Below are 23284 nucleotides of genomic sequence, written 5' to 3' on the forward strand. Positions count from 1 at the left end.
TCTAAACGAAGGCCCTTGATTGATATAAATGAGAATAAAAATCCAAATCCTATGTTCTCGTGAGTTCCTAATACTTGAGACGTAGCCTCAGCTGCTTTAAATTGAAAACAGCTGCAAGGTAAACACATCGCCTATAGGCTATAGGCTATATCTAGCCAGTGAATACTTCTAGCTAAGTTGATATGAAGAAGCGAGTTAGTTGTGTAGGTAGCTGCTGTGGAGACGAAGGACGGTCATTTTATTTCAACGTGGGAATCCCGAATACTTGTTGTAACTTAATTAACGGTAAGGATATTGATTAACTCTCTCTCTCTCCGTTATCCATTCTCATGTCCTCCTTGGAACAAAGAGATTTGTTTGCCGAGTCTGGGATCCTCAGTGCTTATGATGGGTCCGCTTCCTTGTCTCAAGGCGGGACATTGGCCTATGCGGCCGTCTCAGGTCCGGGAGAGCCCAGACTTTCAACGAAGGATCGCCTCTACGATCAGACTGTTGTGGACATTTATTACCGCACCCATGAGCGGGATTTCGCTTCAAAAAACTTGGGGACGTTTAGTGAGTGTTTGAAGAGTGGCCTCATCCCGACGGATTACCCCCGAACCGGAACGGCGCTTTACCTCCAACAGGGAGAGGACGATGGATCCTACTCTGCTACTTCACTGAATGCGGGCATGTTGGCACTCATGGACTCTGGAATCGCTCTCCAGTTCCTCACTGCCGCTGTTAACATAGCGTATAACTCCGAGTCCGGCTCCTTCATTCTCGATCCAGACAAATTAGAGTCTCAGAATGCTCAAGCACTCATTTTATTTGTCTTTGAGAGCCGCTCTCGACAAATGATATCCTCATCGCTTCAAAAAGGAAAGGTCTCGCTCAAAGTCTTTAATAAGGCGCTTAAAATGGCAAGGGAAGCCTCTGCCTCCATTTTTGATTTCTATCGAAAAGCCGTGGAGAAAAAGTTTTCCAAGGATTGACGATGAGGAAGAATTTGACATTTCTTGTGCACTCTCTCATGTCATCATTTTCTTATTTTAATGGTTGTCTTTTTACTTTTTCGTTTGTTTACTTCGCGATATATATGCAATAAAATTGAGTTTTCTATTATGAGTGAGTTTAAAAAACTGTTCAAAAGTCAAGTCCGCATTATTTATCATTTTTTAAAAGGAAATGGTGTTGTACAAATTACCAAGTATAGTATTGAGTTCATGCATGGATGACATTTGTATCCTACAGAATTAGTTATTATTCTTAAACATATAACATAGAATTACTTTGTAGCTTCACTTCTTCATTTTTACTTGATAAATTATATTTTGACCACATTTTTTATATGGATTTCAAGGCTCATGAGGACTACTCTCTACAGATGTATTCACAAGCCCTCCAAGTCATGGCTGGAGTTATTTGACAAGCGAATGCAAAGAGCGGCAAAAGAAATGCACCAGACATTACCCCCATATGAACATGTTGTTCAAATTGGAGATCCAATTTTGAGGGGAAAAGTTGAAGAGATCCCTCTTTCCGAAATTAAAACTCCGTTCATTAATTCCATCGCAGACAAGCTTCTCCATGTGTTGAAGAAATACGATGCTGTTGGAGTATCTGCTCCGCAAATTGGAACTCCAATTGCAATGTTTGCTGTTGGATTCACTAAATCTCAAATTAAGTCATGGTCCACGGAAACTGTAGCCAAGGAAGGGATGGAACCTATTGATCCCCCTCGAGTCGTCATTAACCCTCGTATCGATATAATCGACTCATCATCATCAACGCACCGTGAGGGATGTTGTAGTTTATACGGATTCTCGGCTCAAGTCACTCGTTATAGAAAGGTTCTTCTAAAAGGATATAATATTCATGGTGAAGCATTTGAATGGTTGGCCACTGATTGGACTGCAAGAATAATTCAGCATGAAATGGATCATCTGAGTGGTAAATTATTTATTGATCCACCCACTTCAACCCAAACACTCGAATTTAATTATTGGCAAAGTGTGAACAATCGAAAAGGAAACTTTAAAATGTCTTATTCCGGAGTCGGAGCGTCTCATAAACTTTTCCCCTTTAAAATTTTTTTCCGACAAAGTTAAGACTTGGCCTATACATTCGTAGTTGATTATGTAAATGTTTTTTGAAACTTTAAGATATATTGTAATATATTAATTAGTTCATCTTATGTGTTTATTTTCTTCCCAACATTTATTTCCTTCTTGACCTGAATATGTCTTGTATTTTTCAGGAAGAATTCCTTTATCTAGCGTCAGGTCTTTTTGTTGCCATTATCTTTCTTCAATATGTTTCTAAGATTTCGTATAAATGGCTCCTTACGACTTGCATCACGTCGCTCCTTATCCTCTTTAGATTACTGTATGAACCAAGTAAAAACTAGAGACTATGAAAACTATCTCTCTAATCTCTTACTTCCATCAAAAATCAGAGCTTGGTCCGCACCATATCAAATTTTTTCATTTATCAAAATTTATGTTGCAGGCTTTTATTAGTAATTCATAATTTTAACTCTTTCCTTATTAGTACATTTACATGTATTTCTTAATTTAATTATTGACGTAAAACTCGATATTTTCTTTTTTGGCACTAAATTGTCAGTATACATTTGATAAAAAAGAGTAAGATTGTCTGTCTAGTGGAATTATCAATGAATGAAAAAATTTACTGTCCTGATCCCATAGTTCTTTTGCAATTCGAGCCTTTAATACGGAAATTTCTACAATTAGAGACAGTGTGAATGAGCGTTTAGCCGGGCAAATGCGTATGAAATATTGGGAAGGACTCCTCGATGAAATATTTGACGATGTTGAAATTTTTTTAGCTAAAGGAGGTTCGCATCCTGTTGCAATGGAATTGGCTTCTGCAGTAAGATACCACGACCTACCAAAAGAACCTTTTATTAAAATCCTCAAGAGCAGGGAAAGGTTTTTAGACAATGAACCTTTCCAAGACATAAAAGAAATTGAAGAATATGCGTCGGACTCCTTCTCGTCCGTTTATTTCCTTCTTTTAAGAGCAATGCGGGCTAATGAAGAAGGTCATGCTAGACATGCTGCTAATCAATTGGGCAAGGCACAAGGATGTTGTATTATTCTTCGTTCTATCCCCTATCATGCTTCGAAAAGGAGAATAATGGTTCCACATAGTCTTCTCATAGAAAGATCTATCCGCATTGAGTCTATCAAAACCAATCCGAAGTTCAAAGAAGTTATTCAAATTCTTGCTGCTCGTGTCGAAGAACATTTAGAAAATTGTAGATTTCGAGCCAAGTATCTTAGTAAAGAAGAGAAAATACTCTTTCTTCCATTTGTTTCTATTGATAATTATCTAAGTAAACTACATAAGGCTGAATGCGATGTATTTAAGTCTGACCTACAAAGGCGTAACTCCTGGTTACCTCTTTTACTCCTATACAATAAATTAAAGGGTACCTTTTAAACATTTCATTTATGTATTTTAAATTTGCCTTGACGGCTACTGCATTAGTTAGATAAGAGTAACTTTATTGCTCTCATTAAATGTAAGTGTTCAATTTATGTTCTTTCATTGTTTGAGCAAAAAAGATATTGAATAATTTAATGCAACTAAAAAAACCAAAAGAAAAAAAAACCGAAATCTTATCATTTTCCTGTTTAACAACATAACTAAAAATTTAATCTTTGCATAGTTTTAATTTTTTAGTTCTCCATTAATATCTCAAGGATAAAAGCTCATGTACATCATAACTTTTATGAAGTTTGTTTTCGCATTCTTTAAAAAAATACAATTGAGTCAAATTATATTTTAGGTGGATAAGAATTGTTAAGGCTGACGTCACTTGTGCTCATTGAAATATTAAAAAATATTTAAGCTTTTGCAATGAATATGACTCATAAGTAATAGTCATATGTAGTCAGTAAACATCGAATATATAAAGAGTTTAATAGCTAATGTAATTTTTGTTTCAGTCATGATAGTTGATTTCTTTAATAGGATTATCCAAGGATTACGCTATTTATACGTACTCCTTGGATTATCCAATTCATTATTTTTATGGCGGTTTTTTATCAACTTTCACTGTATATTTTATTTTTTATAATATTCATCCTAATTTGCGTAATTTTGTTTAATTGATTAGATGCCAATTTACCTCTTCGTTAGGACTTTCCATTCGTGTTTATCTAATTCATTTGATGAGTAATTTTATTTTTAATCCTTAATAAACAAATATTACATTACACTTTAAGACAGTGATAGGAATAACAGTTTATTATCGCAAGGAATAAAAAGTTAATCGAAATAACTTCGCTTGAGACAGTAAACAAATTTAGGACAATTCCTTTGAGCGCAAGCAAAGGAATGTACTATTTGTCAGTCTGTAGACTTAGTTGCTTTGGGAATGCTCACTTCTTCATACCGCCTTTCTCTTGTTTAATAATAATACTTTTATCCTTAAAACAAATGAGGATATGAATGGAATTAATTATTTTAAAAGTCGGTTTTTAAAGACGAATAACCGAGGACAGAGTTCTCGAACAAGAATTAAGGAGAGTCAATCATTGTATTTGAATGATCTTGGTTCAAGTTCGAATCTTCCTTTCAATCCTCATCGTTCTAAACGTTTGGAAAAAAGTATGCCCAAGTATATACTATATCTCAGATATGACCACTTCTTTATAATACATAGGCACAAGGCATGCACCATCATTATCCCAAAACGATCTTGAAGAACATACAAAGGAAAAAGTATGGACAGGACAACAATCTTTATTGGATACGAAAAAAGAAATTATTCAATCTCCCAATCGTAAGCGATCCATTTCAAACATTCCAATAAAAATTACAAGTAGCTTAGAAGGAGAAGATGAAGAAGATCCTTTGAACTTTCTCCATATCCAGAGTGCTGCTCAATGGAAAGCTCTTTCCCAACGGATTAGTTTAATTGAGTCCAAGAACAAAGATGATACAGCTACTTTTAGTAATGAGATCGTGGGCAGTCCTTCTAAAAGACGTAATGTAGTTCAACCAAAGTCAATTCTTTCATCTCATAAGTTGAACAATAATACTTCTTATACAGTAAAAATAACTCCATCCGATAATCCATCTGATTTTGTACCTACAAAAGTAGCCTCTCTCCGCTTAATATGTTGGCGAATTAAACCTTGGGGAAATAAATCTAATCCAAGTAGACCTGTGGGGAAAAGGCTTTTCTCATCTCAATTTGCAGTTCAATGGGATGTAGATTGTGATGAAGTTTATCCGTCTCTTTTTATTGGAGATAAAAGCTCAGCATCAAATCTTGGTTTCTTGAAAAAGCTGGGAATAACCCATGTTCTTAATACTGCAGAAGGGGATGAGGAAGGTCTTGTCAATTTAAGTCAAAAACATTATGAGGGGACTAAAATAATTTATAAGGGATTTCCTCTGTGGGATTGTCCCAATTGTAATATTTTGCCCTACCTTGGACCCGCAGCTGACTTCATCAAGGACTCAATTTATGGAGGAGGCAAATGTTTAGTAAATTGCCAAATGGGTGTTTCAAGGTCTGCCACTTGTGCTTTATCTTTTCTTATGATATATGAGGATTTGTCTGCTTCACAGGCAATCTCCCAATTTCGTTATCATAGGGATATTCGTCCTAATGATGGCTTCCTTGAAATCATAGCTAGTTTGGACAATGAGTTAAGGAAAGAAAGAGAATTTGGAATAATTAGATCTTTTGAACTCGCCCCTCCTAATGCTATACTTCCAAGGTGTGAGAACACAGAGTTTTGGGTTGATATAAAGGATGTTTCAGAAGATGATGTTGGTGGAACATTGATTTCCTTATTTGATGATACCTGTACAAAAAAAATCCCAAACATTTCTTCAAAAACAAGCAAATCATCATCCCCTAGAAGATGGAGTAGATCCATTTCAAGAAAAAGTAGCTTTATAAATTCCAGGGCTGTCTCAAGAAATAGTAGTTTTTATGATAGGAATAGGAAAACTCCAAGTATTTGTATCACACCTTCTGAAAAGGCCTACCCTGGTTATGAGAGGGATAATAATTTAGAAGATGGCGATGACTGGGAATGGGCGTGGGAATATAAAGATGACAATAATCAGGAGGATATGAGTCAATCTTCTCCACTTACTACTAGAAAACTTGAAAAGGTAAAAAACATAATCGAAAAACCCGAAGAAAGATGGCGAATTTTATGGGACAAAGGCAATATGGAGACTCCTTCACCAATTGGTAGTTATCAATCTCGCTGCAGCTCAATTAATAAAAATTTGATTCAACCTAAGGCGAATGAATCTGAAATTTTAGAATCCTTGCTCCTAAAGGTAGATTCTGCAAAAAAATGGAAATCTATTTCACAAAAAGTCTCCATTAATTTTGATGATATTAACATTTCTGAATCTCAAGAAGCTGAAGAAAAAAATGAAGATGTATCTTTAGTCTTGGAAATACCTCAAACGCCAATTGATTTTAAACCAACATTATCCAAACAACTTCGTATACTCTGTTGGAAAATCAAACCCTGGGATACACCTAAAGAGCGTAATTTATTTACATCTGTGATGGGAAGTGGATGGGGTGTTGATTGTGACGAAATTTACCCTCACATTTTTCTTGGAGATGAAGCATCAGCTAGAAACTTAAGTTTTCTCAAAAAAATAAAAGTAACTCATGTACTCAATACGGCACAAGGTAAATGGACAGACTACTCTTTTGTTGATCTCACTAAGGACTATTATGATGGAACTGGTATTACTTATCAAGGGTTCGAATTATGGGATCATCCTGGAGTAAATATTCAAAAGTATTTTGGTCCTGCCAATGAATTTATTTCATCATGCATTGAAGGAGGAGGTAGAGTTCTGGTTCACTGTCAGATGGGAGTTTCAAGGTCTTGCGTTTGTGCCATGTCCTATCTTATGTTAACAAAAGGCTTCTCTGCAGTCCAAACACTTAAAATATTTAGATCGCGCCGAGACGTTCATCCAAATGATCACTTTCTTAGTCAAGTAGCTGAATTAGACAATGAGCTCCGTAAAGAAAGAGATTATAGAATTCCATCAACTATCAAGCTTTTTGCCCTGAAAGATGTCCCGAATTTCCCTAAACCCTACCACTTTGAGTTTTGGGATACTGTTCCTCACCTTGAAAGCCTTCCTTTTATTTTGAGCCATCAAAATGTAATAAAATCAAATAAAGGGTTCGAACCTCAAAGAATAGACATGGAAGATGATTCTTTAGTCCAAGACTCTGGTGATAGAAATAGCATTAGTTCTAGTGAATGGGAATATTATACTGAAACCGAGGATGAGGAGTCTACTAGCGATTAAATGATAATGTATTTCATAAATATGATTATTATAAGGAAATCATTCTTTAAGAGAATTATACATTTTGATAGCAAATCTTTAGTTTTATTTTTTTTTTCATTAAAGGATTACATTAATAATTATTATGCGTTGTTCAATGTGTGCATGTGTACCTATATATTACCTTTTAGACGCATAGATTATAATCTTACGTATTTCAGATACATAAGGTGATTGATGGATCCTTAAAAAGAGCATGTATTTATGGTTTCGTGGATTATTGAACTTGAAATCGAGAGTGTATGTTATTAAATCCAAATTCTATAATTCAACATTTCGATTTCTAAAAAAGAATGGAAGATCCACCACTTTTCATCTTTAAAGTCTTTGAAGGAGATGAATATTTTATGGTAACTTTTCGATTGAAAGATGAAAAAGTGGATAGGGAATTCAATTTTAGTCGTAAAATTACGGAGTCTGGTATGTATTAATGTTCAAACTAGTTATTTGACTGATTTGTTACCTTTTTTATAATGTGCACATTTTTTCAGCTACGGATTTCTTGGGAGTGATATCACACAAAATTGATAAAATCAAAGAAAAAAAGTCAAAGAAAAAGAAAATGAATCAAGAAATAAAATTAGAGCCTTCACCGGTCTTTTTTCTTCAGGATAAGGAGAAAATAGATATAATAAATGAAAATGCCTTAGATCTACTTAGCCAAAAAAGTATATCAATGGACATTTGTGGGAGTATCTTCACGGTTCGAAAAAATCCTCCCTTTGTAGAAACCTTAAAACTATCCGATCGAATAATGGTTGATTTCCCATGCTATCCCAGTAAGTTCGAAATGAGTTTTGGTACTCGAGAGAGCTCCATTTTTAATTGGTATACATCTGAGAGTTCTCAGACCCAGAAGAAATGGACTTTAGTTCAAGGGAACAGTTTTTTTATACACTCCAAGTTCAAATGACGTTGGTCGATTTGTTAAACTCGAAGTTATACCACGAGACGGGAATCAGACTGCTGGAAGAACAGTTGAAATTGTTTCAAAAAATGCAGTGGACCCTGGTCCTGGGTATTGTCCATTCCAGAGACGTCATGAATACACTGATTCAATTACAAATGAATCAACTTGCCGAGTTGTATCCTATAATTTATTAGCTGATTTATATGCTGACTCTGTGTACAGTAGAACTGTTTTATTTCCATCCTGCCCTCCATTTGCTCTTTCTTTAGATTATAGAAAACAAATGATTTTAAGAGAGTTAAAGGGTTACCATGGGGATATAATTTGTCTCCAAGAAGTTGATAGAAAGGTGTTTAAGTATGATTTATTACCCATACTATCAGAAGTGGGCTTCAATGGCGTTTTTGAAACAAAGGGAGGCGACTTATCTGAAGGTCTAGCCTGTTTCTGGAGGGAATCAAAGTTTGATCTTTTGAATTCTCAAGTTAATGTTATAAATGAGATGTTGAAAGGAAATGATGAGACCTGGAATGATTTAAGGAACGCTATCCAAGCTAAACCCGAGCTAAAAGAATCTATTATGAAGAGAAAAACTGCATTTTTAACTGTGTTGTTGCAGCCCAAGAATACCTCTGGAACTAAAAAACCTCCTCTACTCATCGGAATAACACATTTATTATTTCTACCCGAAGCCGATCATATTCGATTGATTCAAGCGGAAATATGCTTACGCCATATGTGTAAGCTTTTAAAGGAGACACACGGTCATTTGATATTCTGCGGAGATTTTAATAGTGTTCCTACTAATGCTGTGTACGAATATTTCTTAGGAGGCAAAATTACAACAAATCATGCTGACTGGAAAAGTTGCCCTAGTCAAGAGGTTGAAGGTATTAATCTATCTCATAATCTGAGCTTAGAATCAGGCTGTGGAACTCCTAAATATACAAATTACACACTCAAATTCAAAGATTGTTTAGATTATGTATTTTTTGATACCAGGGCTTTTTCTGTTGATAAAGTGATTCCATTTCCAACGATCGAAGAACTCGGTGAAGCCATACCTAATCCACATTTTCCATCTGATCATATTGCTTGTGTTGTTGATTTAAAATGGAAAGTATAATAATCAATAAGGCTTAACATGTATACAATCTTTAATAATTATTCTGATTATAAATTAAAGTAAACTCTAAATCATATTCGTTCAATCTTGGCGTTTATTTCAAGTTTTTCAATTCATTACATATTGAAAGTGAGCTTTCCATCCACCTGTATTGTTTGCACTAGTAACGTAATGCAGGTCCACAGTGTTAAACGGTCCCTCATGTACACTTGGATTGTCCTATTCGAAAAAAAGTAGAATCAATTTTATTTCAAATTTTCATGATTATTCTACAAAAAGATAAAAAAGGCACTCACCCCACCACAGTACTTTGAGACCAATTGTCTTCTATTTGTTGAAAGGTCTCTGTCGAATACTTCCAAATAATTGTCTGCACAAGGTAAGTCATACCCAAATCTTAAACCTATAAAATTATAAATATACATTAATACATACAATGACGAGTAACCTTTTAATAATATTTACTCAATCGAAGACTTATTCTACGACCGGGCGGAACAGAAAGCGTCCATGTACAGTCTGTATCTTGAGAGTGATCTCTAGGATAATTGGGACTCGTAACTACACCTCTACTATCCATAACTCGTCCTCCACAGCCAGGGCCCTGATCTGTAGTCAAGTATGTAGCTTCATAGCCTGATGATGGATATTGTGTATTAACGGTTTTAAATCTCAAACTTGGTCCACTTGAGTGAATCGCAATCGGAATACTATAACCACATGTGCGTAGAATAGTTGAAGAGGAAAGAGATAGTCCATCATAGACCTTAAAGCGTAATGAAAAAGTAGTTACATTGTTTCCTTTTTTAAATCAGAATATTTGATTACGAACTTCCAAATATGATTTTGAACAATTTTGAGATGAGGGGATACTAAAAACTCGGAAGTAAACGGAAATCGTTTTACTCGGAACCGTAGTTACATTAAAATCGCAAAAAACGTTTTTTTGTAGTACATTAGGAAAGTTTGGACTCAGTAAAAGCCCGTACGACTTATCATAAGTCCTATTACAACCTGTAAAAGAAGATCATGGTAAACACATTTTTCAAAGAAAAATTAAATTTTGACTACTAGTTAAAGAATATTCTAGTTTAAACCCTTTGGATGATCCTTCATGATTCGAAATGAACTCAATTTGAACCATGGGGCCCATGCTGAAAAAGTCTCTTGGGACTTCAGATCCACATAGATCTGTGTCTTGTATCTGTGCATTACTTAACCAACGATAATTTAAGTAGTATGAACGGTCTGCTGAGTGAATAATAGATGTATTGAATCCGTGACTGGAAGAAACCTGTTAAGTTTGGAATATATTTAATATGTATGTGTATGCATATATTTGCCTAAAGAAATCAACTGAACTGAATTGAACTTACAAGACCATTTAAATCTGAAATATGAACGCGATCTTGTCTGCAGTTTGAATCAGATTGAATATTAAATTCCAAGAAGTTTAAATGAACAGTTTGTTGAGTATCATTACTCCCTCCGTAAATAACCCAGCGGCACCGAAGGTTTGATTGATAGTTATTAGGATATCCAGGAGATGTTAGAATCTGAACTTCTTTTGTGGCATTCATAACGGTATGACTGCCACAAATAGGGTCCTCAACTGTTATCAAAGCTTCAAAACCTCCTCTCACATTTGTTGAGTCAGAGAAAAAGTTAATCCACATAAAATTTCCGGAGGATTGAATTGTAGTACTAGGAATGACATTTCCACAAAACTCTCCTATCAATGAAGAAAATTGACCTGGGCCATCGAATACCTTGAAGTAAAGTAAATGATTTATAGTTTAATGAATATGAAACATATGGTTGTATAATATGAGCAGTCGAAATACAATTTACCTTCAAGAAATCCCAACATTTATTAAAGGTTGCGTTTTCTTCATTTTCAATATCAAAAGCGTTGAAATGTAATTTTAAAATTTTATCATTCCCTGTAAAAATAGTCCATTGACAATTCAAATCCATTTCGTAGTTACCGTCACCATTTGCATCCACAGACTTGATTAACTTAGATTGCAATGATGTCATATTTATCATGCCACCACATCCAGAGCTCGCTCCATAAGTGAATCTTACCATAGCTTTAAACCTTTTTAATTAAAAATTAGACACATATACCTATTAAATATCATATAAGTAAAAATTTCTTACCCTGCAGCCGAAAAACTATTGTCACTTACAAATTGGACAGTCATTTCATTTTGATTAGATTTAATAATTGGTATTCCGCTTTGGTTTCCACAGAGTTTTGCTAGCTCATGAGTAGCATTAAGTGTATGACCATCGAAGATACCAACTTTATCGTAGAAGCAATCTCCACTGGCTTCCAGATCCAATAGATTGAACCTTAAAATCAATAATGAAGTAGTAAATTGGTAAATAATGTAACACTTTTACTTGAGTTCAACGACTTGATTCTCTGGAGCTTTAATGAACCATGTACAATTTGAATTACTGCGATATGTTTGAGGACTAAGAGGTGATGCTATTTCAACTCCATCTTGAGTAATGTTACCTCCACAAGAATGAATTTCATAACTCAATTTGAATCCAGCTCTTTCAATTACGTAATCCGTGTCAAACTGAATTAGGACAGGCCCTTGAGTTGATATTGGATAAGGAGAATGCTTACAAAATTTGCCAATTAAGTTCGAACTTAAGACTTTGTAAATACTTAATGAATCATATCGACATTGAGGATCTAAAATAAAAATGTTCATTGTTCATATAGTATTTAATGAACTGTAATTCTTTAAAAAATCACCTTCTTCGAGTTCAAATGGCTCTTGAAAGTTAATGACTACATAGTCATTAATAGATGCATTTATATAATAATTGCAATGAGTGTTACTATGATAGTTGTTTGGATATCCTGGAGATGCAATTTCTCCTTTTTTCTCTTTATAATGACCTCCACATAGAAGCTCCCAGCGAATCTGTAATCGAAGAAATAAGTATGTATTACTTTCCTTGTCAAACCAGTTTTCTTATATATTTTACGCTGAAGCCATCTCCTTGTACATCATTATCCGATCTAAAAACTAATCGAACGTGATGATATGGTATAAGGATAGAAGCAGGTAATTCGCGACCGCATATAAGTTCTCCACTTTGAATCCAATTCGATGAATCCTCATTCCAGTATTGAATCTAAACAATGGATCTATGAACATAAACATATAAAATCAATATTAAAGGTTCATACTTGAAGATAATCTTTTGTACATCCAGAAGTTAGTTCAACCTCGAATCGGTCTGTAAAATTGATGGATACTTGATAGCCAGGTGTTCCCTTTATGTCCCAAATACATTCCATTTCTCTTTCATACTTAGATTCCCCGGATGATGGAATAGAAAAAGTCCCTCTGAATCCATGAAATATTCCTCCACATCCATTCTGTAGTGGAGTTGCTGAAATTGAAAAACCTCTTCCTGTAATTGAATCTTCATTAGAATGAAAATGAATCCACAAATAGTTTCTCATGGATATCAATCTTCGATCAGGGAGTTGTACGCCACAGCCTTTCCATAACAGAGGATGTTTGACATTTGAAGGGCCGTTTACTATTTCCAAGTAGTCGCTGTTATCACAATTTTGACCTGAATTTTGTAGATCAAAGGAATTAAAGTCTAGAGCTACTTGTTCCCCTTCCTCAAAGTGAAGCTTCCAAACACAGTCAATTCCTGAGGAATAATGACTATCCATTGATCCATAATTCGGACTTGTAATGATCTGAGGCCCATTTAATGAAGATATAACTCCTCCACAAGGATGTATCCTGTAACTCATATTGAATCCCTTATTTGTAATTTGAGGCAATTCTAAAGACTTAGCCGCAATGAATGTGAATCTAGAAAGTCTCTCAGAGGTAAAAAATTCAATACTTCTAGGTTCGCAAAATTGAAATGAATTATCTTGTGTCATAGAAGGTGCTGAATCAAATATTAATATGTCTCCCATACAGAGTGAGTTGTTGAATCTACGTATTTGAATATTGCTGGATTTGTAGGAAATTGTCATATTTTCTTGATCACTAACATGTTTCCATGTACACAACTGAGGAAGAGTGTAATTTCCAGAGACGGGGTCCAAAATGGGAGACATTACTCCAGAGGATCCCATTTCTCCACCACATTCTACATAGTAAATTAAAGGTTGCAATTTAGTTGTGGATAATAAGTCAATTTCGAACCTGTTGTCGCCTCAGATGTCCATGCCATTTTAAAACCTCTTCTACCAATCATGGAATAAGTTTGGAAATCAATTAATAGCTTATTTGTTAATGATTTAAATGTTGTATCACTGGAAGGAGGATTCCTTTGACAGAGAGTATGGCGATCATGGTCCCCGAAAATGGGGATATCATATTCTTCAAATTGGGAATATGCCTAATACAGTATTAAATAGATTCTAAGTAAATTAATTGATATGCAAAAAATAGAATACTAATGAACAATAGATATAATATTATATTGATATCCGTAAATAGATATATTAAGGATTAATGTAATTAATGATGATTCTAAACCAGAGTAAATAAGACCTCATAAGTCTTACTTGATAAGATTAACAATCAATATCAAGTATCCAACTAAGTACTGTCTAAACGTACTATACCTACTTATATTTACATTAGGACCCAACTTTTATGGGTTTTATGATAGTTTGTTAATCTTCTATTCATTTTTCTTAAAATTACGAAGTCTACAAAATTAAATTGAAAAACTTTGTGCATTTTGGGGGTTTATCGATTAATTATTCTCAAACTATTTAATTTGTTGGCTCTTGTTGTAATATATGTGCAGAAATGTACATAAAATATATTTTATTTATCTAGTAGGAATGGTTCTTTCCTGGGAAATTGTCTTTGAGTGGGATCCCGGGAAATATCGGACACGTTAGTAAATAGTAAATATTTTATCATTTTTAAGCTAGTCTGACCCATATATTCCCAATTTCTTCATTTGTATCATTATCAGTTATCACTTATAGAATCTACATGGTTTTTAAGGCATTGCTGGTACCGCTCTTTTGAATACAATAGGACCATCTCACCCTCAAAAAAAACTTAACTAATTATAAGTGATGAAAAAACTAATTTTTGATAGAACTGGGAGCTGTATAATTGTAAAATATCCAACCCAACCTGTGGGTAAATCACTAGAATCCATGTGACTCATTTCATAAAAATATTAAGAACATCTGTCTGCTTCAGAAATACATATTATATTTTAAAATACAGAACTTTTGTTCAGATATGGAACACTATTAATGAATTATAATATATTTAAATGAAACTTACTTAATGAAATAATTAAATAAGTGATTTCCCGTAGATGTAAACCCCTGAGAAATCCCGAGAAAGAGATTAGTTTTTCTCCATTCTTCATCTTGTATCAAATGAGTATAAAATACAATTTAAAAAAATCAAAAGGATTAAGTGATTATTATATTCTTCATTTATTTGTAATTTAATTTGGAGTTTTAGTTTATGTAGACATGGGATTGTCAATTTGCATTAGAACTCATATAAGTATGTATATTATGAAAAGTTACTTTTGAGTTATTTGAGGCTTGGAATTTCATTATAGGACTTTAATTAATATTAGTTTATATTTAAGATGACAAATAAATGTGGGTACATATTATGTATGAGGAGTTAATAAGTTAAAAGATGTACTTTCTTATAGGTTCATTTATATTTTCTCTTAAATAGATTTTAGATATATATATATATATGTATAAATGTATGTATTTGTAACTGTTTGAAAATTTTATGATTATGAATTTTTCAAATAATATTCTCAAGGTTAAAACAATAGAGTAGAAATATGTAATAGCCTAATAGGCAAAGACAAGACTGACTAAAGTAAAAAACAATGAAGAGCTCATCAAAAACAGAGATACTGACATTTTTGAGGTAGCTCCAGGAGCGGGAGTCGGATCCACTTTAGCTTCATAAGATGGATTGTAAATAGGATAGAACGATTTGTCTTTACAACCATCTTCTGGACAATCCTCTCCAGAACAAATTTCACAAATCGTTGCAGGACGAACTTGATAAAACATTCTGGCAATTCTGGACTGGTCGTAGTAATCATATACTCTGATGAGAGCTGGTCGCTGATTAGCCACACCATAAGTTCTGAAGCCTAAAATTGTTGGGCAGACCTCACTTTTGCGAATATTTTGGAAATAAATGATGACTCGAGTATTTCGTAGACTCGTTTCGACACGGGATACTCCCTCATAGCGTTTTAAACCTGGGAGAGAGTTAGCATCGACTGTGTAGCCACTAGGTAAATCGATTTCCATTACAGCCATATTACTTCTCTCCTTGTTACTATAAAATATGTAATTAACACATGCATTAAGGATTAGTTGTGCTGGTGGAGCGGGTAGAAGCTGAGGATTTAAAACAAAAGAGGGCCAGCTTGCAGTAACATTCAAATTGTAGGCATATTCCACGTTAACCACTCCCACAGCATTTGTTCCTTGGGCTTCTAAAGTTAAGTTTCGAATATTTGCAGGAAGCACTCTTCTCTTTGAGATTGTCAAGGATTCAGGATTAATTTCTCTGCTACGTGAATTGTCCAAATAAGAATAGTTTACATCAATTTTGGATGTACTATTGGGAATGTTGAGAGTTAAATCAAATTCTTTAAGCGCTTCAATGCCAATATAAGTATCTATAGTTGATGAAAATCCTCCCATGGAATTTTGTTGTGCAACCAACCATGACATAATTGGAGCAACTCTTTCGGGAGAGTTTTTTAAGGTTACTAAGGCATAGTATGCAGTCATTTGATTATTTAAGGAATTTGATTGATTGTACCAATGATTATTCTCAACTTCCTTGGGTATCTTGGCCTCAAGCCATTCCCATCCCATAGTTTCGTTTCTTTTGGCTACAGACTTAAGAATATTGAAGGCGTCATTTGAATCAGGATGGTTTGTCTTAGCAAGAGCATATGCAATAATACTAAAGATATAGGGGTTATCTTCAACCTCAGTGCGCACATCCTTCCAATGTTTTGCAATAAAAGAAATTCCTCGATTCAATGCATTTTTTTGAATTAGCATCTAAATCTTCTTTTTGAGAGAAGAGGGCGCTCACAACAAAGGCAGTTAGTCCCAATTCACTTTCTTGTAATTCACTGAAATAGATCTTTCCCTTTTCAGGGAAGGCACCCTCATCGTTTTGAATTTTTGCAAGCCAATCAAGTCCAGTTTGGATGACAGCAGGGTCAATATCAATATATTTTGAGGCTTTTAAGAAATTTCCAATCACCAAGGCAGTGACCCAAGTGGAACCACTGTCATCAATATCCCTTCCAAAAAATGAAAAAGAGCCATCTATCATTCTCATTGTCAGTTCTCGTTGATATCCCAATTCCATAGTTTTTAATGCCTTGTTTCGTTGATGCGTTGCAGATATGTCTAATTCATCAATATACTCTAGGATTGCAAGTGTTGGAACAAGTCTTATCATATTTTGTTCACCACATCCCGTTGGATATCGAATCAATTTATCCAAGTTATTCATTGCTGAAATGAGAGGATCTGCCATCCATGAGATATACACATTCTCTGATCCAGGAACTGCATTAAAGGGAATGTCGATCGTCACATTTTTTTTGAACTCGGAGGTTTTCTTCAAGTCTAGGAGGTAACCCTTATTTATATACATGACTTCTCCTTCAGAGTTAACAGTTAAAGTTTTAACAACATTGTCATTACCCACATTACTAGAATCACTCTTTCCTACTGCTTTTATTCTCATTTTGATATCTCCGAGTATGAGAGGAGTAATGAGAAAAGAAACAATTGTTCCTCGTCCGGGTCGAATCACAACTTCTTTTTCTTGTGATATAAGGCTACCAATTTGATTATCATCAGAAATGAATAAATGAGGCTGTGCTTCACCAAAAACAAATTCTTCTTCATGACCTTCTAAAGTCACTGAAGCCTGAATATCCTCCTTTAAGTAATTATATACAACCATTTGTACACTCAAAGTTTCACCAAGTTTAATGGAAGATGGAAGATCTACTTGGACATAAAAAGGTTGAAATACTTCCAAAGATCCAAATTGCTCAGTAATACCCATACCATGTAGGTCGTCTAAAGCAAAACCCGATATAACCCATGAGGTGTTTGTTTTTTCTGGAGCCTTAACTGGAATTGATGCTCTTCCGTTAGAGTCAGTTGTTGCATTGAGAAAAAGCCAAGTTTCAGGCAAATCATTCTTTAAATAAATCTTTGGAGTATTGTCCAAGGGTCTTGGAAAACGTGAAAAGGCATAAGGTCCTTCTAATGGAGGCCTCGTGGCTGATTCGTATTCCAATCCAGGGCCCTTGTCAGGATTTAAGGTTGGAACACCAGGTCTTGGAATTGGACGTCCAAACGGCCTATTTTTAGCTAAAGTTCTATGTACCTCAGTTTCAATAACATTTGTGGATTCTTCGGTATAGTCTTTTTCCAATATTCCATTGGTAAAAATAATAGTACCTGACTTGACAAAAGTATCTTCAGAATTTAAAGAGCCTGTATGCCAGGACAAAGAACCATCATTGGGCTTAATAAATTTGAACCAAGGGAAAAAGTTGGGAGTATTTGCAGTGTCGTAGCGCCTTAATTCATCCGTTACTTCCTTCAAAAGAACATCATGACCTCCTTTGAGAGATCTCACACTCTTATCGACTGCCAGAATACCAACGAACGAATTTGGCTTGCTTTTTATATTTATAGTCACATCACTTGCTGCAGAGGTAACTTTTTTGGTGGAAGAGATGCTCAGAAAATTGGTGAGTATTCCATCAACTTCAAAATCCATTGAGTCAGTTATGATTTCTCCACTAATAGATGTTACATAATATATTATGATTCGACATATTGGAGACATATCACTTGTTGCTCTAAACGAGATTTTATTGTTCATAGTTCCACTGGCTTTACGGGTAATAGCAAGAGCCACCTTTCCTCGTCCAAATACCAAATATGTAAGGGAATCAATGTTTTCACTTGAAGTAATTTCGATTGAGATGGTTTCTCCTACTGTGGGATTTTTCGTAATTAGTTTGGATCTTAAGTAGAGTCCTGATCTTGATTGAGCTCTGGGAATGGTTGAAAACCATTGAGTTAAGTCTTTGTATGAAGCTTCTATTCCTAGAACCACGGCGTCTGTATTGTTAACATCAGGAGTATCTAAGGTAAGTGAAACAATTCCATTTTCATCTGCAAGCAGGGTTGTTGTGTTGTATTCATCCGAGTGTACATTCGAAAATCCCCATTTTAATTTAATAGGTGCATTTTTATCAACAATGGGCGTATTATCCTGCTTTGCAACCTTAATATATGCAGTATAAGGCATTCCGGGCTTGTAGGCATCAGCCGTTCGAACCATTTCCAATTTATAATCATATTTATACATGGGATATAGAGCCGTATTATTTTGAACTCTATCGGTCAAAAATTCCTTAATTTCAACATCAAAAATGATTTCTCTAGAGTAATCATCTCTTATATTCAATTCTTTGGCAATATTGAAACTGACCTCCACTTCTCCATCGATGGGCACAACTTTTCTGATAGGATTTATAAAAATGGGTTGAAGTAGTCCAGATTTATATTTTGGAAAAATCGAGACAGTGGCTTCCCCTTTCACGGGGACTCCAAAAGGATAATATGCTTTAATTTTGGAGGAAGTAAGTCCTTCATCGAATAAACCATATTTTGGAATATCAATGTCAACTATAATTTGTGGAAGGACGTACTCCACGACTTGAAAGTGTTTGGTAAACTTTTGTCCACTTACATTCACTGTTATGTTCCAATCACCACGTACAGGATCATTATCAATGAGAAACTCCTCAGCAAAAACTCCACCGGTAGTAAAGACTCTATCCCATTGACGAACCAAGTGACCCTTCCCATCCAAAACTCCAACGTCAATGGATCCAACAACACTTGGCTTGAGCTTAGGAGTAACAACGATAACACGGAATTTAACAACATTCCCGGGTCTATAAATAGCCTTATCAGTTTGAACAAAGACAGAATAGCCCTGATTGATATTAATCAACTTTTGAGTGTGATCAAAGGCAAGAGGACTATTCCCTCGAGCATGAAGCATGTATTTCCCTTCTTCTAAGTTTCCCACCCCAATTCGTACAATTTGAGTTTCATCCGGACGCACCGTTGTTTCTTTTGTCAATTCAATATTGTCTCCAGACTCACCCAGTCCTTTAATTGTGAGTAATACATCCTGATCTGATGAAATATCATGAGTGGAAACTGCAATTAAGAAGTCCGTATTGGGACGAATCACATCCGGTGCTATAATGGTATATGTGGGCTTCTTGGCCTCTACGAAGGTAATCAATGAGAGGAGGAACAGAAGGATGACCTTGGATTTCCACATAATTTTATTTATTTTTTTCTCCTTTTAAAATCTTGAAATGTCTAGGAATTTTTCTTTTTGAGTAAAAAAAAAAAAAAAAAAAAGAAGTATGATTCACAAATCTAGTCTTTGTATTATGCAAAACATAACTGAGTTTTGTCAACGTCTTATTATATCACAAAAATCATTAAAAGATATTTGTGGAGGCGTTAAATTGGTTTGCCTCTCTTGATTTTTTTCTTTCTCTTCCAATGAATACGCTCTTACTAATACTGAAGGTGATTCACCTACACTCAAAAATCTTCGCCCAAAATAAATTTAGAAGGAACAACAACAAAACGGGCCCACCTGGAGTTAACTTGATCTAAATCACTGTTTTATTCTCCGGAAAATATGAATATCCAAAGGGATAAACAAAGTCAAAACTAAAACTATTCACTTTTTGACTATTTTTAAAATGAAATATATGAAAATAAATGCTTTACACAACTTTTCGTCTCTAGAACACAGAAACACACATACTATCAAGTCCTTATCACTCTTCTCTGTGAATTTGAGGAGAATGAAATATTAAAAATAAAATAAAATAAAGTCAAGCAAGACCATACATACTTTTTTTTAGGTAGGCGCATCTATGGTACGCGTAGGAGTTATTTAAATATGAAATAATGCCTAAGGTATACATCTATGTACAAATAAGTGTATTTCTGTTCCCTCATCAAGTCTTTATGAAATATAATTTCAAAACTTCATTTGCTAAAATTTCTATTATGACATGTTTTCATAAGCATTTTGGATCCCGCTCTGGAGAGCCTCAGTTTATAAATAATATATGACTGAGTGAGTGGGATAAGGTATACATAACATTCTGATGCGTTATTGCCTCTGTGTTTCACAGGTAAGGAATTAAGGATGATGATAATGGTATTGAGAATATGTCCTTGCAAAGGAAGATAAGTCTTACAGTGAAGGGCAGAGCCTTTTGCTAGTAGTGGTACTTTTTTTTTTAAATGTTAAACTGTAATCATTTAGTTGTACATATACACACATATTACATATGTAACATGCCTTGATATATTATCTAGAAGAAGATGGAAAAGTCTCAAGGACTTTAAAGTAATACTTTGACAATAAGGGGCTGAATAATAGGTACATATCATATATTAGTGATCCAATATATAAAACTTTTAAGAAAAGGTCTCGTTTAGGGATTGTGTGGGCTTCAAACATTTTTTATATATTAAAGACGCAAAACTTGTTTCATACCTCTTCGCGGCTTTCAATATTAATCAGCCGCTCAAAATAGTAGCAGTATTATTAATATGTAATACTAATCAAAGGTAAACTTGATGCACAAACATAGCATTTACTCAGGTAGGTACAAATGCTTCTATGTCTTTCGAGAATGAATTGCTTAAATATTAAACCTCTTGAGATTGTCTACATATGTTAATTTTCACAGACTCAATTTAATAATCTACTTACCCCAATGAAGGTGAGATGACAGTTATTATTCAAATCAAAATCCTCAAATTGAAAGGTAATTTTGTGTCCTTCCGGAGCATTTATTAAATAAGAGCACCTTCTAAAATGCGTATCCCCGTTGGGATATCCAACACTCTTGATGATGCCAGATGTTCCACTTACTGTCTCTCCACAATGACTAAAACTTGCTTTAACTCGAAGGAGGAAACCCTTACGTTCAGTATTCAATTGATCACTTTTGAATTTGATGGTAATATTATTCCCAAGGGATTCGATGGGAGGTTGAGGACCACGCCCACAAAAAGTTCCGAGGCTCATAGCTATAATATTCAACAAGTTTCATTTCAATGAAAAATACTCAAAATATATTGTTTTTTTACCTTCAAAACTTCGTTCATGATCAATTATTGTTAAGTGATCTGTATCTGAGCAATTCGATGTCGAAGGAAGATCTAATTCAATAAAACTAACTTCCAAAAAGTGCATACTAGGCCCTATAATGGTCCAATCACATGCCAAATTATTTTTATAGTGATGAGGGTAGTCTGGAGAGGATATGGTAAGGAAATCGGATCGTCTCCTTCCAATATAATGAGTTCCTCCGCACGTTGCTAATTAGTAATCATACGAATAATGAGTAAAAAATGTTTCTGTAATGATTGAAGACAAGTTCCTCACCTATTTTAACTCTGGCTTTAAATCCATTATTTGGAGAATCGTGGAAAGTATAGTACCTTACATACAACATGTAGCCAGTAGAAAATATTGTTGAAGGTTTATTTCTGCAAAACGTACCCAATTCCGTTGCATCTTCTGATAAGCCATCGAATAACTGCACTCCCGCGGAATTACATCCACGTGAGGGCTTAACATCAAAACTTTCTAAGAAGTCTAATTGAATCCTTTTTCCTGGAACAGTAACAATTTTCCAATAGCATTCAGAGTGTGCTTGGGGAACATTAGGATAGTTAGGTGAAGTAAGGATGGTCTCTTTCATATGAGAAGAAAGATGAATAAACTCTCCACATGATATGGACAACTCTCGATAAAGTAGCTTAAAACCATTCCCTCGTCGTACTCGACTATCCGAAGACTTGAATGAAATACTTAAATGATTGCTTGATGTATTAAACTTTGAAGGAAGTGTGGAACCACAAATTCGGCCATTCTGTGAATTCCCTTGATTATTATTAATCAAAATGAGGGGAGAGAGATTGGATTCTCCATTTCTCAATGTGAGGTAATCATTATCAGGACAGCTTGAGTCAGAGGAGAGAATATCAATATCCTCAAACTCCACTTGAATTGTTCGCCCAGGTCTTACATGGATTCTCCATGTACAATCAAGATCTCTAGGATAACTTTCAGGATATCTTGGACTTTGAATAATACCCTCTCTCAATCTAGAATATCCACCACATACTTTTGATTTGAAAATATATTAATAGAATTATATTACAACCATTACTATGTATATATATATATATATACCAGATGAGGCCATGACGACAAATCCCTGCCTTGTCCTGGATGAATCTGTCTTGAACTGAATTTTCATATATGAACCAGTAGAATACAAGACTCGACCGATTTGACCTCGTTTACAAAAACGGCCTGTTCTGTTCCATTCCTGAGTACCATACATTCCGTCATATATTGTAACTGCATCATAACTACAATGACGAGTTGACTCCATGGACAATCTGTTGCGGAAATAAAGAGGTATACAAATGAAGGAATTGATATTGCTGGTTGTATTAGCTCACTCAGTGATCAATAGTTTAATCCTTTTATCTGGTAAAGTCTCTAAAATCCATGTACAATTTTCGTTGTTGTCATATGTTGGGTAATTTGTATTATTGATTCGAGTGATATCATTAATCATCAATTTATATGTACATGAATTATTAGAAAATGGCGTCAGACGTGCAAACGTTTCTCCTGGAACCTCAGACCATGAGAGCAAAAATTGAGAGCCTCGTCTCT

General features: G+C 34.7%; 7 protein-coding genes across 8 annotated transcripts in view; 5 read left to right on the forward strand and 2 right to left on the reverse strand.

Annotated features, from left to right (window-relative positions):
- Positions 1-156: 156 nt before the first annotated feature.
- Positions 157-9474, forward strand: LOC121126731 (2',5'-phosphodiesterase 12). Its single transcript, XM_040722064.2, is given in 4 exon segments — positions 157-285; positions 7524-7782; positions 7854-8236; positions 8238-9474. Coding segments are annotated over 3 exon segments (1671 nt in total). The 5' UTR covers positions 157-285; positions 7524-7655; the 3' UTR covers positions 9399-9474.
- On the forward strand, positions 281-1107 carry Rrp46 (exosome complex component Rrp46). Its single transcript, XM_040722065.2, has one exon. It carries the CDS (start codon positions 330-332, stop codon positions 972-974), a length of 645 nt encoding a protein of 214 aa, XP_040577999.1. The 5' UTR covers positions 281-329; the 3' UTR covers positions 975-1107.
- LOC139906535 (peptide deformylase, mitochondrial-like) lies at positions 1347-2090 on the forward strand. The gene has a single exon (XM_071891590.1). It carries the CDS (start codon positions 1347-1349, stop codon positions 2088-2090), a length of 744 nt encoding a protein of 247 aa, XP_071747691.1.
- Positions 2312-3455, forward strand: sicily (NADH dehydrogenase (ubiquinone) complex I, assembly factor 6 homolog sicily). Its single transcript, XM_071892006.1, has 2 exons — positions 2312-2443; positions 2646-3455. The coding sequence occupies exon 2, from the start codon at positions 2767-2769 to the stop codon at positions 3445-3447; it is 681 nt and encodes a 226-aa protein (XP_071748107.1). The 5' UTR covers positions 2312-2443; positions 2646-2766; the 3' UTR covers positions 3448-3455.
- Positions 3599-7398, forward strand: LOC121126722 (uncharacterized). Of its 2 annotated transcripts, XM_071891997.1 has the most exons (4): positions 3599-3744; positions 3797-3940; positions 4236-4620; positions 4676-7398. In XM_071891997.1, the coding sequence occupies exons 3-4, from the start codon at positions 4458-4460 to the stop codon at positions 7321-7323; spliced, it is 2811 nt and encodes a 936-aa protein (XP_071748098.1). In that variant the 5' UTR covers positions 3599-3744; positions 3797-3940; positions 4236-4457; the 3' UTR covers positions 7324-7398. The 2 variants fall into 2 exon arrangements, with proteins under 2 accessions (XP_071748098.1, XP_040577973.1); XM_040722039.2 differs by lacking the exon at positions 3599-3744 and having other exon boundaries at positions 3938-4620.
- Positions 9475-23284, reverse strand: part of LOC121126708 (cubilin) — a 22356-nt gene continuing 8546 nt past the window's right edge. Inside the window, exons 17-34 of the mRNA XM_040722017.2 lie at positions 23065-23282; positions 22790-23001; positions 21977-22720; positions 21679-21909; positions 21299-21618; positions 13604-13799; positions 12616-13547; positions 12411-12560; positions 12175-12346; positions 11808-12111; positions 11562-11756; positions 11250-11499; positions 10775-11167; positions 10470-10692; positions 10231-10412; positions 9864-10164; positions 9695-9801; positions 9475-9617 (exon numbers count right to left, since the gene is read on the reverse strand). Coding sequence (XP_040577951.1) covers positions 9507-9617; positions 9695-9801; positions 9864-10164; positions 10231-10412; positions 10470-10692; positions 10775-11167; positions 11250-11499; positions 11562-11756; positions 11808-12111; positions 12175-12346; positions 12411-12560; positions 12616-13547; positions 13604-13799; positions 21299-21618; positions 21679-21909; positions 21977-22720; positions 22790-23001; positions 23065-23282 — 5241 coding nt within the window. The 3' untranslated portion in view covers positions 9475-9506. The remainder of the gene's footprint in view (positions 9618-9694; positions 9802-9863; positions 10165-10230; positions 10413-10469; positions 10693-10774; positions 11168-11249; positions 11500-11561; positions 11757-11807; positions 12112-12174; positions 12347-12410; positions 12561-12615; positions 13548-13603; positions 13800-21298; positions 21619-21678; positions 21910-21976; positions 22721-22789; positions 23002-23064; positions 23283-23284) is intronic.
- LOC121126715 (thioester-containing protein 1 allele R1-like) lies at positions 15089-20610 on the reverse strand. Its single transcript, XM_040722026.2, is given in 2 exon segments — positions 15089-16485; positions 16487-20610. Coding segments are annotated over 2 exon segments (4581 nt in total). The 5' UTR covers positions 19835-20610; the 3' UTR covers positions 15089-15252.

Source organism: Lepeophtheirus salmonis, chromosome 1, assembly GCF_016086655.4.
Source record: "Lepeophtheirus salmonis chromosome 1, UVic_Lsal_1.4, whole genome shotgun sequence".
Taxonomy (NCBI): Eukaryota; Metazoa; Arthropoda; class Copepoda; order Siphonostomatoida; family Caligidae; genus Lepeophtheirus; species Lepeophtheirus salmonis.

What these genes read in the sequence shown, in the direction of transcription:
- Rrp46 (XM_040722065.2), top strand. Translation starts at nt 330, where the DNA reads ATGTCCTCCTTGGAACAAAGAGATTTGTTTGCCGAGTCTGGGATCCTC.
- LOC139906535 (XM_071891590.1), top strand. Translation starts at nt 1,347, where the DNA reads ATGAGGACTACTCTCTACAGATGTATTCACAAGCCCTCCAAGTCATGG.
- sicily (XM_071892006.1), top strand. Translation starts at nt 2,767, where the DNA reads ATGCGTATGAAATATTGGGAAGGACTCCTCGATGAAATATTTGACGAT.
- LOC121126722 (XM_071891997.1), top strand. Translation starts at nt 4,458, where the DNA reads ATGAATGGAATTAATTATTTTAAAAGTCGGTTTTTAAAGACGAATAAC. An exon ending in TTCTAAACGTTTGGAAAAAA is followed by an intron (nt 4,621 to 4,675) that starts GTATGCCCAAGT and finishes TATAATACATAG; the next exon opens with GCACAAGGCATGCACCATCA.